We start from the raw sequence: 14,361 nt of genomic DNA on the forward strand, positions 1-14,361 counted from the left end.
CATGGTTAGTCTGGTGGCAAAGGGAATCTAGCCCATGATCCGTCCACCACAGAGTATATTTTACGTCAACATTGTGGTCGGTGCAAGCCAGGTGCGGAATCCACCAGCCATCGCTGGGATTTGAACCAGATCTACCTCATTGGGAGGCAAACGCTCTATCCCCTGAACCACCACGAGAATTGAGAAGGGGGAAATGCGGGAAAAACTAAACAAAAATAAGTTTATCTTTAATTGTTATTTGACTATGTTGGCAACTATGTATTTATATGTATATGAATTTGACAACTGATTCAGTTGGGCCGTTGAGTCAGACTTTAATATAATTAAATATTTACTCTAATTAGATATTTTTTAAGAAATCAATTAAGATATAAATATTAATATAAAGTTTACGGAAATTAACTTTTCATATTTCCTGCCATTTAACCAATTGATAAACCACTTCCGACCTAATATATTTTTATTAAGCTCGGCCTAGAAACTGTTTTAATGTGGTAGCTAAATCTTGAAAAATATACAAATTGTGAAGTTATTTATTTGCTAAAATTATTTTCACTTCGTTTATCATGGTGTCGAAACTTCAAAACTGGTTTTAAAAAACTAAATTGGAAGTTAACTTTTTGTGAAATTTTTCTAACAGTCTTGAGAAAAGTTCGTCACTAATCTTTAGTTCTTCCAAGTTGTGGATAATCTGTATTTGATGAAGTGCATTAATGTGTACCTTGGGTTAACTCACTCTTTGATTGGAGTGAACACCATTTTCTACGGTGGTTAGAGCATCCGACTATCCTAAGAGATCCTTGGTTCGAATCCTGATGGTTACAGGTGGCGTAGAGCAGAGAATTCTCTACCTATGGCAACACTTCACATGCTTTCACCATTAGCGTGTGGAGGGTCATAGGAGAAGAAAGTACGTTAGTTTCTGTCTTGATTTTCAAATAGATTAAAATCATTTAAGTTAGGAAACTATATGGAACAGATAACTACATTAAAAATAGTTCTAAAAGTTCATCATGTAAATTTAAAAAAATATTTTTAACAATTAAATACGAAAAATATTAAGAAAAGGAAAAACATCGTAGTACATTCCTAAACAACTGAAAAGAGGAGGAGAGAGAAAAGTCAAAGGCATGGAACCGGTCTTTTCCCCAGATGGCGAATTCGAGTACTGCAATCGTGAATTTCAGTTTGTATCAATTTTGGAACAGATTTGTTACCTCTCTGCAACTGTTCTTTGACCCATTTTTCATTGTCAAACTAGGTTGCTGTAGTTTTAATTTATTTACGTTGCTGCCCAATGGGCTATTGGTTTGGGAAACATCCCTGAGGATGATCCGAAGACATGCCATCACAATTTTGATCCTCTGCATAGGGGATAGAGCACCCCCGCTTCGAGAAACCTACTACCAGCGCTTGAACTTGAGCCCTTTACGACAGAACAGTTTAACCAGGAAAGATACCGCTCACCCACGATGCCATTGTAGACTGATCAAAGTGGTCACCCAACCGCACACTGACCACACCTAGTGATGCTTGACGTCGGTGGGAACCATGTCTTAACGATCAGTCCACTGCGAGATCATCTAACTAGATGATAATAGCTGTTAATGCGAATCAACAAGTAAGGAAAGCAGTAATAAATGAGTGAAATCGATGAAAATACTATTCGATATCAAATCAAGAAACATCTTTGTTGTCTGCAAATGAGATATATTTGATTTTCTTGTACTTGTCGTGTTAGCAAGAATGTCTCATCGAAGGTTTTGTAAATTTGCAAACACTAGTGACTAAAGCAAGCTAAATAATTTTCGGTGGCTTAATTACGTAATGTTTGGATTCAATCCGTGTGGTGTGAAATTTCAAAATATCCTTGAACTTTTCCTAACATACAATGATGAAATTGTACTTATATTTTAATTTCTCTTGATATCTTGATGAATAACATAATTTTATTTGTAAGCTTTTTTAGAAAATATTATATGTTCATTTTTTCCTTTTTTTCCCTAATATTAGACATGAAAAATAACAATTTGTTTCCAATACCTTGATATAATCTGAGGTAATTCTTAAATTTCTTTGTAATAAAACAGTTATACTTTTTTATATATATTTTTTGATTTTGAAGCGTTTTTAATATTTTTTTTCTGTTATTTTTGTATTTCTACGATCCAGTTAAATTTTAATGGTTATATAATTCAACTAGTGCTTGATGTAAAATAGTAGGTATTATCCTACTAAAATTTTTTTTATGGTTTGTATCTTTTCTTCCATTTTTAATGATAACAAGTATTAATGTTTAGTTTCTGTTTCCGTATTTGATGTCGTAGTCAAGGACAGATGGACTTCGAAAGTTTTCAAAATTGAATACTTTGAATTGATATAGTTTATGATGGTGGTGTTTCACAAAACTTAAAATGTTCTCTGGTATTAAAATATTCTGTAAAATAAGTAAACTAAATTATTTTTAATGCGTATCTAGTGTATGTTTTGTAAAAAGTGTATTTTTTCTGGTTGTTAACAAGACATATGTATTAGCAATGAATGTAAAAAATATTAATTAATAAGTTATGATTTATTTTTTTTTGATTAGGTACTTATTCCATTGAATACTTAAATTTCTTTATAACTAAGGAATTTTTTTTAATTGATAGTAGTAATAGAAAATGTAACTTATGGTATACAAGGGTCTGTCTAAGTTTTTCTGAAAGGTACCTATTTTGTGAAAATTTTGACATCATTTGTGAAAAATTAAATATTATATTAAAAAATCAACACAAAAACATTGTAAAAATATAGATTTAGCGTTTCTTAAAGGAATACAAAAATAAAATTTTAAGAAAAAGTATTTTGTGTTCCTAAAGTTGAATTTGTTAAACTACCGTTTTACCTAAAATTGAATTTGTGAAATTACCGCTAAACGGTAGTAAATACGGCCTGGACAGACCCCTGACTGTGCTTATTTTTTGAGTAAATATTTTTCTATTTTTAACGTATATGTTCTTCACATTTTCATACTTTTTATTATTTAAGATATGCTAAAATTTGTCGCTATGTTAAATTTTTCTAACACTTGATTGATTTTTTGGTTGTGCATCTATGCTCTATCTTTGTTTAGGGGAAAAAATAGCAAATATAAAAGAAAAATATTTATTTGAATTGCTACATATTGAATAAAAATAATTAAAAAAAAAAAGATTTATTTGTTAACAGAGATCTCACAAGAAATAGGGAAAAAAAACATGGTTTTTGACTCCTGTAAAATTATTAAAATATGTTAGTATTGCTACTTATTATAATGAAAAAAATAATATAAATGCAACAGAAGTGAATAATTTTATGCAAATATCTTCTTAGGATTAAAAGGGCTTGCATTTAAATTATAGTAACATCAATTTTAAAGGGCACTTGCTCAGCTATAGAAATAATAAATCTTTAATAAAATTGGAAATTATTGTTATATTGTATTTAAGCAAAACGCAGATTTTGTTTTGTTAACAAATTTTTTTTTTTTTTTAATCGTGCGAAAATCATTTAAATAAATTAAAATTTATTTAATGATAACTTTTCATAAAATAAATATATTTAAAAATACATAATTATAAACCAATAAAAAGGTATTTTTATTGATCATTATGTGGCTATTACATAATGAAAAATGTTAAAAAGGAAGGCTTTGCCACTTTTACTTTAAATCATACGTGAAGATCAATTCTCAAACCACTTTTCTTTTATGAGGCCAATTCTGAAACCACTTTTTTTAATAGTTTCTTTTGTGATTTTAATTTATTTCTCTTCCTAAAGAATTATCAACTGTTTGATAGAGAATCTTTAATTATCTAAGTTAAATGAAAATAATATTTATGAAGAAACTATGTTTTTTCTTGAAATAAACAAGGAGTAGAAAGCCCCTACAGTATGTTGACAAAAGCGAACATTGTTTTTAATTTTTTAGAATTTTAATAATTATTTAGTTTAAATGAATTAATAATTTAGTTTAAGCGAATAGTGACATGATAAGGAACATTAATCAATTTTTAGAAAATGAAATTAGAGTGATCTGTTTATTACATTATTTTTTAACTATCTATTATGTGATAATTTGTTTATTTTTGTTTTACAGCTTTTTTTTAAACTTTAAATACGAATGGATAAGAAAAGAAGTGATGTAAACATGGGCATTTATGTGATGTAATTAAACTCCTAAGCAAATATAATGTGGAAAAGAATTTTAAAATCTCAAATAACTTTAACTAAGCAGCCTTGTTTTAAAGGACTTCCTACAAGTTATAGATCAACATTTACTAAATCAAAGCTACAAAGCTTCAATATGATGGCTTACACTCATCTAAATCCAGCATGTTGCCAATTATTTTTAAAATCAACAATCTCACAAGAAAAAAATCAATATTCACTGCATCATGATAAACCTACTATAATGGAAACCTTTGTTAATAAAACCCCAGCCGGCGTTCAACCTTATTTGAAATTGATGAGAATCGAAAAACCTACTGGTAACTATATTTTGTGTTTGTATTAAAAAAATATTTTTAAAATATTGTAAAATATATTTATGCTTTCTTTATTTCATTATTTTATCGCAAATAAATGCCAATATACATACTCATTGTTTTATTAGATATACTTTGTAAGCTTATGGCCAGCATCATTAATTTTAGCGTCATTAATTTTAGCATTATTAATTTTAGCATTATTAATTTAACATTAGCATCATTAATTTTAATTATTCTACTTTAAACACTTTTAAGGGTAATTTGATAATACAGAGTATTGAAAAAATTATATAATTAATACAGAGATATATGGTTAGTATTTAAGTAAGTGATTAACTGATTACTTAAATAAAAAAGTTCTGAATAATTATTGACATTTTACTTAATGCTTATAACTTTAGTTGGTACTTTGCATAAAATTATCATAAAAATATCATAGAATTATCAGCATTAAAATTATCATATTTTGTGAAAACTAAATAGAATTTTTTTTTTCATCATATGCAAGGAACTGAATTTACGAAAAATAAAATAAGTTTATAACTAGAGTTTAACAAAGCCTTGTATTTGTATAATTTAATTTATAAAATCGTATTGATTAATGCAACATATAAGTTGACGTAATACCTTAATTGATAAAAATTTAAAAAAAAGTGATCAACAATAAACACTGATAAAGACTAGAACTATGCAGGTTTATTTTGTTAATGTTGTTGGCCCTTTTACAAAAATCATTGTTTTAAAATCGGATATAAGTCAAAATTTGCACCTCTAAATTTCTATTTAATAATCACCTTCACATATGTTGCAATTTTCTAATTGTTTATTTTGCAAAACAGAGATTTGAAAACTAAGTAAAAACATGTGGTATAAAAATGCAATTGGCAAAATGATGATTATTTGCATTTGCACTGTAATAGATTCATTCGATATGAAACATTTAAATCTATAGTTACTTATATAGGTATCTTAAAAATTTATTTATTGGTGAAATGCTTTAATGTTTTCTATTCTCTTAAATAAAACAAATCTTGTTTATAGGCACATGGCTACTCTTATGGCCTTGTTATTGGAGTCTCTCTTTTGCAACTGCACCTGGTTGCTTACCTGATCCAACTTTATTAGCATTATTTGGTGCAGGTGCTGTTTTAATGAGAGGAGCTGGTTGCACCATAAATGATTTGTGGGATAAAGACATAGATTCAAAAGTTTGTATATGACACATTATTATGTAATACTAATTAATATCATTGACCACTTCTCCACTTTACAAATGTTTTATTTCACTACAACAGCGATTTGAGTGTTATTTAAATTTATGTCTTTTTACACTTAAAAATTTACTTAATGTCACTAGTCATTGTTTTAAATTGTTGCTTGTTTGAAATAAATTTTATTTTATAATTAAGCTTAAAAAAGATTAAGTAAAAGTTAATGTCACAAAATTTAAGGGGCAAGTAGAGGAAAAAGGTATAGTGCGATAAAAAAAAACTTTTAAGATTATAGATTTTCAAACACTGTTCATTAGACAAAAGAGATTTTTACATTTTAAGATATAGTACTTCCTATACATAACATTCTCTCTGCATGTTCAAAAAGATGTTATATTTCTCATAAATTAACAGATGTTACGCATCATCTACTTCAAATATTTTTTAAATTTAATGATTTCTTTGTGGATAAAAAAATTTCAATTTTATAATAGTTTTACAATTTATAAAAAAAAATTTAATTTTTCTCTAGGTGTCTCGAACAAAAGACAGACCCCTTGCTAGAGGTGATATAAGTACCTTAGATGCATGGATGTTTCTTGGTGGACAATTGTCTTTAGCCCTTTTAATTTTACTTCAGTTAAATTGGTACAGGTAAGAAATTTCCTTAATTTCTTGTATTTTTCTTCTTCTTTATTTCTTGTTTGATAGAAGTGACAAAATAGTTGAACGTCTTCTTGCAGGGTATCCGCGCACCTGGAAAGTCATGAATTTTGGTATTGAACAAAATTTGTCATGATTTTTACTATTTTTTAAAAAAAATCATGGAAAGTCATGGATTTAGGTCTCCAAAAAATATTATTTTTAAAATGGAATTAAACCCTCCAAATTTTTGGTGTTCCGAATATCTGAAATTGTAACAAAATCCCCACATACAGTCATATTTTATTACAATATAAAATGTTTTTTTATCATGTTCTTTAAAAAGTATGGTGTTCTTTCAAAAAATGAAAGAAAAACCTTTCTAGAGCAAATTATCTTTTTCTTGAATTTATTTTTTTATTTTATCAATTTGAAATTCTAGCTGAAGCAAGCCAGTCACAGGCAAATTTTTTTTATTCGGAAATGAGAGCAGAAAAAACAAGAGTGTTTCTTTTCTTTCGAATGAACAAAAAAAGTAGAATAGAATATAATATAATTCTGCAGAAAAAATTACTAATTATTTGCTTTTGTATTCCCCCCCCCCCCGCTATTTTATTGCTTCAACTCTTTCTTTACTCTATTTTTTAAATTTAAAATCTATAAACATGAAGATGCAGAGTGTAACAGTTTTGTTTATAGCTATCAATTAAGGTCATTATAATGCTTTTTTAAATTTATTGTTGTGTTTTTGTTGGAGGAAATAGTAACTTCGTTAAGTCATAAAAAATTCGTGGAATTAATCATGGAAAGTCATGAATTTGAAAATCTAAAATGTAGCAGATAACCTGTTCTTGCCTCTTTTAAATTATCTAATATTCTTGAACATATTCTGTAAATTTCATTATTTTTGTGAAAATGAATTTTTTTTGAATTTAGGAAAATATTTAATAGAATATATTTTTTTGTATGAAATGTATATTAGGTTGTATTTATATTGATGTTTAGTTAAACTCATTTGTTGTGTTTCAATTAGGATAATCAGAACTTTGCCTCAATATCATTGTGTGCATCCTTAAATTGACTTTTGTTAATTACATTTATTGAGTAAAGGGTTATAATTTTTTTTTCTCTTTGAATTTCATTAGCTGTTAAGTTAAATTATTGTTTCTGCAATCATTTATGATATAGTTTAACTTATGTTTAGAATTTCCTGAGAAATTTTACTTGCTATTGTATATAATGTTTACAATTTCTTTTAATTGAAATTTCTTTTTGTCTTGAATTTTTATTAGCATAGTTTTAGGAGCCAGTTCACTTCTACTAGTCAGTGTCTACCCTGTTGTTAAGAGATTTTCATATTTTCCACAGCTGATGCTTGGTAAGAATTTTTTAAAAAAATATTTTATGCATTATATAGATTAAACCTAATAATTTGATTTGAATTTATTAAGTGTCCTTTTTGTTGGTATGCTAAATTTATGCTCAACTTGTTTTCTCCATTCTTTTAGCTACTTGTGACATATGGCTCACAAGCAGCACAATGCCTACCTGCTTATGGTATATAGCCCTTTCTTATAAATGAAAGCATTTACAAGCACAAAAATAGAGATTTAAATAAAATATTTTTTTCATGATTAATGAAGCTTGTATAACTTAAATTTTAAAAGTTTTTTTTAAAGTTTTTATTTTTTTGTATTTTCTTTAAATATTGTCTGAGAAATTATTTTAAAGGCATGACTAAAGAACACATTTTTCTGGAATATATATATACAGTAAACTCACGATTATCTGCAGGTGGATCATCTGCACTTCATTCATTTATTTATTTATTTTTGCAATGATAAACAACATACCATCTAGAATTGAAAATAAATTTATAGAGATGGAACTATTTTAAGAGTTTTGAAAACAACATACTAGCAAATATTCATGCTCTTAGCTCAGATGTTCACAATTAATCAAATAATGGGCTAATATTTAAACATTGCAGCCTCAAGTGCAATACCTAAGTAAAAATGAGCATTGAAAGGGTTAAAATGGGGAAGCATTCATTTCAATAGGGAAGCTTTTTTTTCCGAAATGAGAAACTAAGTGGAGTCGTTCAAGCTGTAGAATATTTTAAAATGGAATTTGAACAGTTTCTGGCCTCAGAACTGTTCAGAACTCAAATTTATATAAATCAGAGGAAATTTGTGTATTATTTATTAAATAAAGACTGTATTAATCCTTAAATTTAAATTGTTTCATATCGGTAATTTAAAATGTAAAATAATTTAAATTGAAACAAATTGGTGTCTTACTCTAAGAAATATTAGTGTTCCCCCCCCCCAAATAATGCATATTATCTTGTTTTAGGACTTACTTTTAACTGGGGTGCCATGCTTGGTTGGTCAGCTTTACATGGTTCTTGCCAATGGTCATCAGTTCTTCCCTTGTATATGGCATGTGTTTCTTGGACAATGATTTATGACACAATCTATGCACATCAGGTTTGTGTATATGAATCAATTTCTTTTTAATATCTTAATTACATTAGATCCATGAAGTCTGTTTTTTATGTAGACATTGATAATTCTTTTTTAATCTAGTTCGTCCCGCAGTGGACTGATCGTTAAGACACAGTTCCCAGCAGATCACCGAAGTCAAGCATCACGTTAGTGTGCGGGTGGGTGACCACTTGGATCAGTCTGCATAGGGACCGAGAGTGTGCGGTATTGGCCCTTGTTAAACTGTGCTACCGTTAAGTGCTCAACTTCGCGAGCAGGTCGTCGGGCTACCGAAGCGGAGGTGCCATTCCCTCCGCAGAGGATCAAAATTGTGATGGCATGTCTTCAGATCATCATCTGGGATGTTTCCCAGACCGTCGCCAATAGCCCATTGTGCAGCTCTAGTGCGATGTAAATTAACAACAAGAATTGAATCTAGTTCAAATAATTACTATACAAGCCTCATAAACTATATATTTCTTGGAATTAAATAGAAAAACAATTTTATACTTTTCATAATATAAATTAGTTATGAAAATTAACTGTCTTAAGGCTAATTAGGCAGATGATTGAACCAGAAATCTTTGTTGACTTTGAAGTGTTAATTCTAGAATATTTGAAGTTTGAGTTAAATGTGAGTAAGGTTTGTGCTCGCACTATTAAAAATCTAGCAGTGTAAATATCATAAATTATTTTATAGTATTTCTCTTTTTTTTTCAAAGAGAACTTCAATTATTTGAAAGAAAAGATTAATTGACCATATTTTTTAATTATTATATTAGGTAGAATTTCTTTTTTTGTAACACCATTTTGCAGGTCGTTCTTTTAATTTTTTTTATATATATATGATATGCTTCCACTTTAATAATCATTGCATAAAATCAGGGATTCCAGAAACAACGAAGAGCAAAAAACAATTTTAAAGGGGTGCATTTGTTTTAAAATTCAATTTTTAATGTTGTTGGTTTTTACTAAATTTTTAAACTGAAGGAGAAAATAAAAGACTAGTTTTATCTCTTTAGATATGCAATATAGAAAAAAAACTGCTCCAATAACTGTCCCCATTAAATATTAAGAAAAAAATTGTCATACATTTATGTTGTGTTGTTCGGTGATATCTTGATATAAATTTTTTGCACATAAATATTTTCAGTGTTTTTCACTTTGTGTCACAATAACCCGGTCATGGGTTCACGCTGCCCATTTTTTCAAAATCAAATGTGAGTATGCTCTCTCTAAGAGAAGAAAATTAGGTGATTTTCGATCTCAAATTGACCCTATAGCCCCTGACTGCTGAAAGTGGAAACTAGCCATACACTTATATTCTTTGTAAAACAATTAAACAAACAAACAAAAGGAATAAAGATAGAAAAAAATCAATACTTAATGCAGTCAATCTACTTTATTTTTGCTGTAATGACTGAATTCTTAATTTTCAATATCTGCCTACACACAGGTTTTTGGCTTGAAACTAAGGCTTTTGTGTGCTGTTCAAGACCGCATGATACCAAAGTATTTTTTCAGGCATTTCTCCTAAGTAAGTGTATGAATCAGCAGACCTATGCACACTTTACATACAGCCCCAATTCTCTTTCTCCCAAATTAGTAGTTTTTTTTTAGCTATAGGAGTGTATTTAGTTTATCATTAATTCCTTTTTAGAACAGAAAATACTTGATGTATGATATGTTTACTTTTATTTTCAGGATAAAGTTGATGATGTGTTAGTCAAAGTTAAGTCTACTGCTCTTAAGTTTAAAGAGAATACAAAGTATTACTTGACAGGATTTTCAGTATCAATGATATCCTTTCTAGCTTTATCTGGCTACACTTGTCACCTGTCATGGCCTTTTTATACTTCAGTGGGAATCACTGCTGCTATGCTTGCTTCTCAAGTAAGTTCTGATTTTATTAAACAAATTTTATTAGCAATGTTTCAAATTTAAAAGGAAGGCTATAGCAGAGTTATTTTATACATTAAATATTGATATTTGAAGTTTCAGACAATATTCTTAACTGCACGCATTAGGAATTAATTGTGGTGCACTTTTAAAGGAATCAGAAAAAGTTTTACTGGTTTTATTTTAAGTTCAAGTCTGATATGATTTAATCGAAGCCCATCAAGCCTGATGGGCTATTCTCTAGAAAGTGTGACTTTTGTGTCATTTGCTTTTATTTTTCTTCATGAAGATTTTTGTTTTTAAAGAAACTGTTAAAGCCTTCTAGTTGCATTTTATGTTCATAAGTATTTATCAAGTAATATTCGCCAAAATGAGGTGGCGACAAAAGGGTTGAAACAAGTTAGAAGAGTTAATACATGTAGAAAGTTTCAGTTATCTGAATCTGATGCTTATTACATCTATTTTTTAGAAATTTTAAAATTATGTTTGTATGTTTTTAGTAGCTTAAACCTCCAATATTAATGTTTTTAATTTTTCAAATGAAAATATGCATTAGGAAAATATTAAATTTTATCATTATTCAATCTAATAAATCACAGATACATCTCTTGTTTCCTGTCCGTCTCCCAATAACAGACAAAAGTTTCACTATTTTCTTTGCTAGACAGCTTTTTTTTTTTTTTAATTTGAGTTTTTTAGTGTGTAATTTTTTGATAGAAAGTTTATTATAATATTTCCAGCTGTTAGATTTGAAATCTATAAAAATTGGAGACATTACTGAGGTACCAAGATTTATTTGGCTGAGGTTAAGTTTATGTGAATTTTCTTAAGACAGTTGTATCTGAAAACGTTGTTCGGTAATCTCACTCCTCTCATTCTTTATGTAAACTAAACTAAACTCAGTAGCGTGACAGCCCATAGAGGGCCAAGACCTACTGTGCCCACCTCAGTTTTTTGCGCTCTGGGGTGCAGAGGCAGATGTTCCATTTAGGTGGTCAGCCGAATGTGGAACCTCCGGTGTTTAGTTCCCAAGCATACTTGGTACTCATTTATTGACCCACTGAAGGGATGAAAGGGTGAGACAATCTTGCCCGGCCATAGGATCGAACCCAGGACCTGTGGCACGGGAGAATGAAGCGCTACCACTTAGCCACCGGGCGTCTCTTTATGTAAAACTTATATAAAAATTCCATTGCAATTTAGTGCAAAGAATTAAAATTCATTACAGTTGCAGTAGAACAATGATAAGACTCCTAAAATTAATGCATATTGTAGAAATTGGTATTGAGCTTGGATATTTTCTAAACTAATTTTAAAATATTACTATACAATGCATTTTGTAAATTTCTTCTTTTTTAAAAAAAAAATTCTTTAGATTGTTTTTAGCTTTCTAATCAAAAAAGTACTGATTCTTTAGCTACAGTTTGATAATCATTTATAGCTCAACTTCTATCAATGATTATTATTAAACGGAATACTATTAATTTTCGTACAATGATGGAAAAGAAAACTTTAATCTTTTTTTAGATGTCTTGCAGTGATTTCATCGAATAATGTACTTTTTTAATAAATACTTCAGATTTTAACTTTAAAAATTAATGATCCTAAAAGCTTAATTGATGATCCTTAGCTTAAACTTGAAATTCTTTTGCTTGTTTTTAGTTTTATAATAAAAAAAGTACTGATTCTTTAGCTATAGTGTGATAATCATTTAGAGCTCAATAAGGTCAGTGTATTGACAACAATTACCATTTTTAAACTGAATATTAATTTTAGTATGATATTGTAAAAGTGAATTTTTATAAATATTTTTTTCTAGATATTTTGCAGTAATTTCTTCTAATGATGTACTTTTTTAATAAATATTTTAGATTTCAACTTTAAAAATTGATGATCCTGAAAGCTGTTGGAAAGCCTTTAAATCGAATAGAAAAATTGGACTAGTCATATTTTTAGGTTTAGTTTGTGGTAACTTATTTAAAGAAGAATCAGATTCCAAAAAGAAGACTAATATAATATCACAAGATTCATTTTTATCGGAAACACATCTTCCTATAGCAAAGGCATTTCAATCTTAGTGTTAATATGTGACATTAAAGTACTTTAACTGTTTAAAATTTATTTAAACATTTTCACCAATATTTTAAATTATTAATAATTACATTTGACATTAATTTTATCACTTATGAGTTACTGATTTTTATATTGATTTAATTCTTATTAAGGTAACTAGAATATTCATAAAGTAAGTAATAAAATTGCAAATTTGATGCGTATGAATAATTAATTCCCTTTAAAAAGGTTATTTTTTTCATTATACCTTGTCTCACGTGAGCAAGTTAGCTAAGGTGATAAATAATCAACTAATTTATAAGTGTATAAGATAACAAGTAACTTTTTAATTTTGATGCCTATCAACATCTGATATGTTAATAAGTTCTGTTACTTACATATGAGTAACTTGGATACAAAACTTGTTAACATTATTTTGATAAAAAAAAATTTGTTAAATATTGTGCTAGATTTTTACATAAGTATACATTTTCCCTTCAATATCCAATGATTTGTTATTTTAATGCTAAAAGCAGAAGTTAGTCATATGCATTATTTGCAAATTAATTAAAATTTTATGTAGAAATCATTTTGCATGTAAAATACAACTGGAATGCTGCTAAGCATTTAAAACAAGTATGTTTAATTCAAAACAATATTCAGTATTTTATACCTGTTATTTTCTAGAAAGCATTTAAATTTTAAAAAATTCTAATTTATGATTTTGATTCTAAGATATCAATTTACTGTTATCAGTTATAATAAGTAGTTTAATTTTTAGACATTTATACTTGTGATACTTGCATAGTCCATTATTGTTTGTAAATATGTATTTATTTTGCATTAAAGTTAAAAAACTTGTTTTCCTTCCTCCTTTCTTTGCCTGACATTCAATGCTTTTTGATATTTGCTATCATTATCAATTAAGGCTTTATGTTAACAATGTTCTTTTTTTATACTATAAATTTGAACCCATTTTTTTTAAATCAGGAACTTATTTTGTTCTCAACAAAAAGTGTGGCAACTGATTATTTCTGTATGTTCATGAGCTTAATTGCATAGGAAAGAAGCAATATACTAATCTACCCAAAATTGTTACTAATTTGAATGTAATATATTTCTTACGTTGTAATATGAGGGAAAACCTGGAAACATCATGGAATTTTATTTCAACTCTTGCAAACAAATTATTGCATGAATGTGGATAGGATTATTTCCCTACTGTGCAATCCTGCACTAATTTGTTTGCATTTTGAAAACTTTTAGCATTTAAAATTTCATGGTTAACTCTTTAAGTTTACCTGAACTCGTTTTTTTCTATACTTTAAATTTCTTATGTAGGTAATATTAAAATTAATTTTAAACAATCTAAAATATAAATAATCAATGTCTATCTCTCAATATTTCTCAGCGACTGTGGTAAAATGATCAAAGGTTGACCAGACTGCAGCGCACTATAAAAAGATTGGGGAGCACTGAATTATATCCTCCTCCTCTGTGGAGAATAGTTAATCAAAGTGATGGTATTTACTAGCCATAATCAAGATTTTTTTGTGTAGC

General features: G+C 28.2%; 1 protein-coding gene across 4 annotated transcripts; it reads left to right on the top strand.

Moving 5' to 3' along the window:
- The first annotated feature begins 1,744 nt into the window (after positions 1 to 1,744).
- On the top strand, positions 1,745 to 13,663 carry Coq2 (ubiquinone biosynthesis protein COQ2, mitochondrial). Of its 4 annotated transcripts, XM_043051955.3 has the most exons (9): positions 1,843 to 1,902; positions 2,014 to 2,059; positions 4,121 to 4,511; positions 5,553 to 5,719; positions 6,255 to 6,376; positions 7,657 to 7,742; positions 8,720 to 8,853; positions 10,555 to 10,743; positions 12,621 to 13,663. In XM_043051955.3, the coding sequence occupies exons 3-9, from the start codon at positions 4,214 to 4,216 to the stop codon at positions 12,825 to 12,827; spliced, it is 1,203 nt and encodes a 400-aa protein (XP_042907889.1). In that variant the 5' UTR covers positions 1,843 to 1,902; positions 2,014 to 2,059; positions 4,121 to 4,213; the 3' UTR covers positions 12,828 to 13,663. The 4 variants fall into 4 exon arrangements, with proteins under 4 accessions (XP_042907890.1, XP_087020135.1, XP_042907888.1 ...); XM_043051956.3 differs by lacking the exon at positions 2,014 to 2,059 and having other exon boundaries at positions 1,745 to 1,902; XM_087164009.1 differs by having other exon boundaries at positions 1,811 to 2,059.
- Positions 13,664 to 14,361: the final 698 nt, after the last annotated feature.

This window comes from Parasteatoda tepidariorum, chromosome 5 (genome assembly GCF_982258835.1).
Source record: "Parasteatoda tepidariorum strain Cologne lab strain chromosome 5, Ptep-v5.0, whole genome shotgun sequence".
Lineage (NCBI taxonomy): Eukaryota > Metazoa > Arthropoda > Arachnida > Araneae > Theridiidae > Parasteatoda > Parasteatoda tepidariorum.

Bases quoted from the DNA above. Each gene is read 5' to 3' on its own strand.
- Coq2 (XM_043051956.3), top strand. From the start codon at position 4,214: ATGTGGAAAAGAATTTTAAAATCTCAAATAACTTTAACTAAGCAGCCT. The intron at 4,512-5,552 runs GTAACTATATTT...TCTTGTTTATAG, and splicing joins GAGAATCGAAAAACCTACTG to GCACATGGCTACTCTTATGG. The intron at 7,743-8,719 runs GTAAGAATTTTT...ATCTTGTTTTAG, and splicing joins TTTTCCACAGCTGATGCTTG to GACTTACTTTTAACTGGGGT.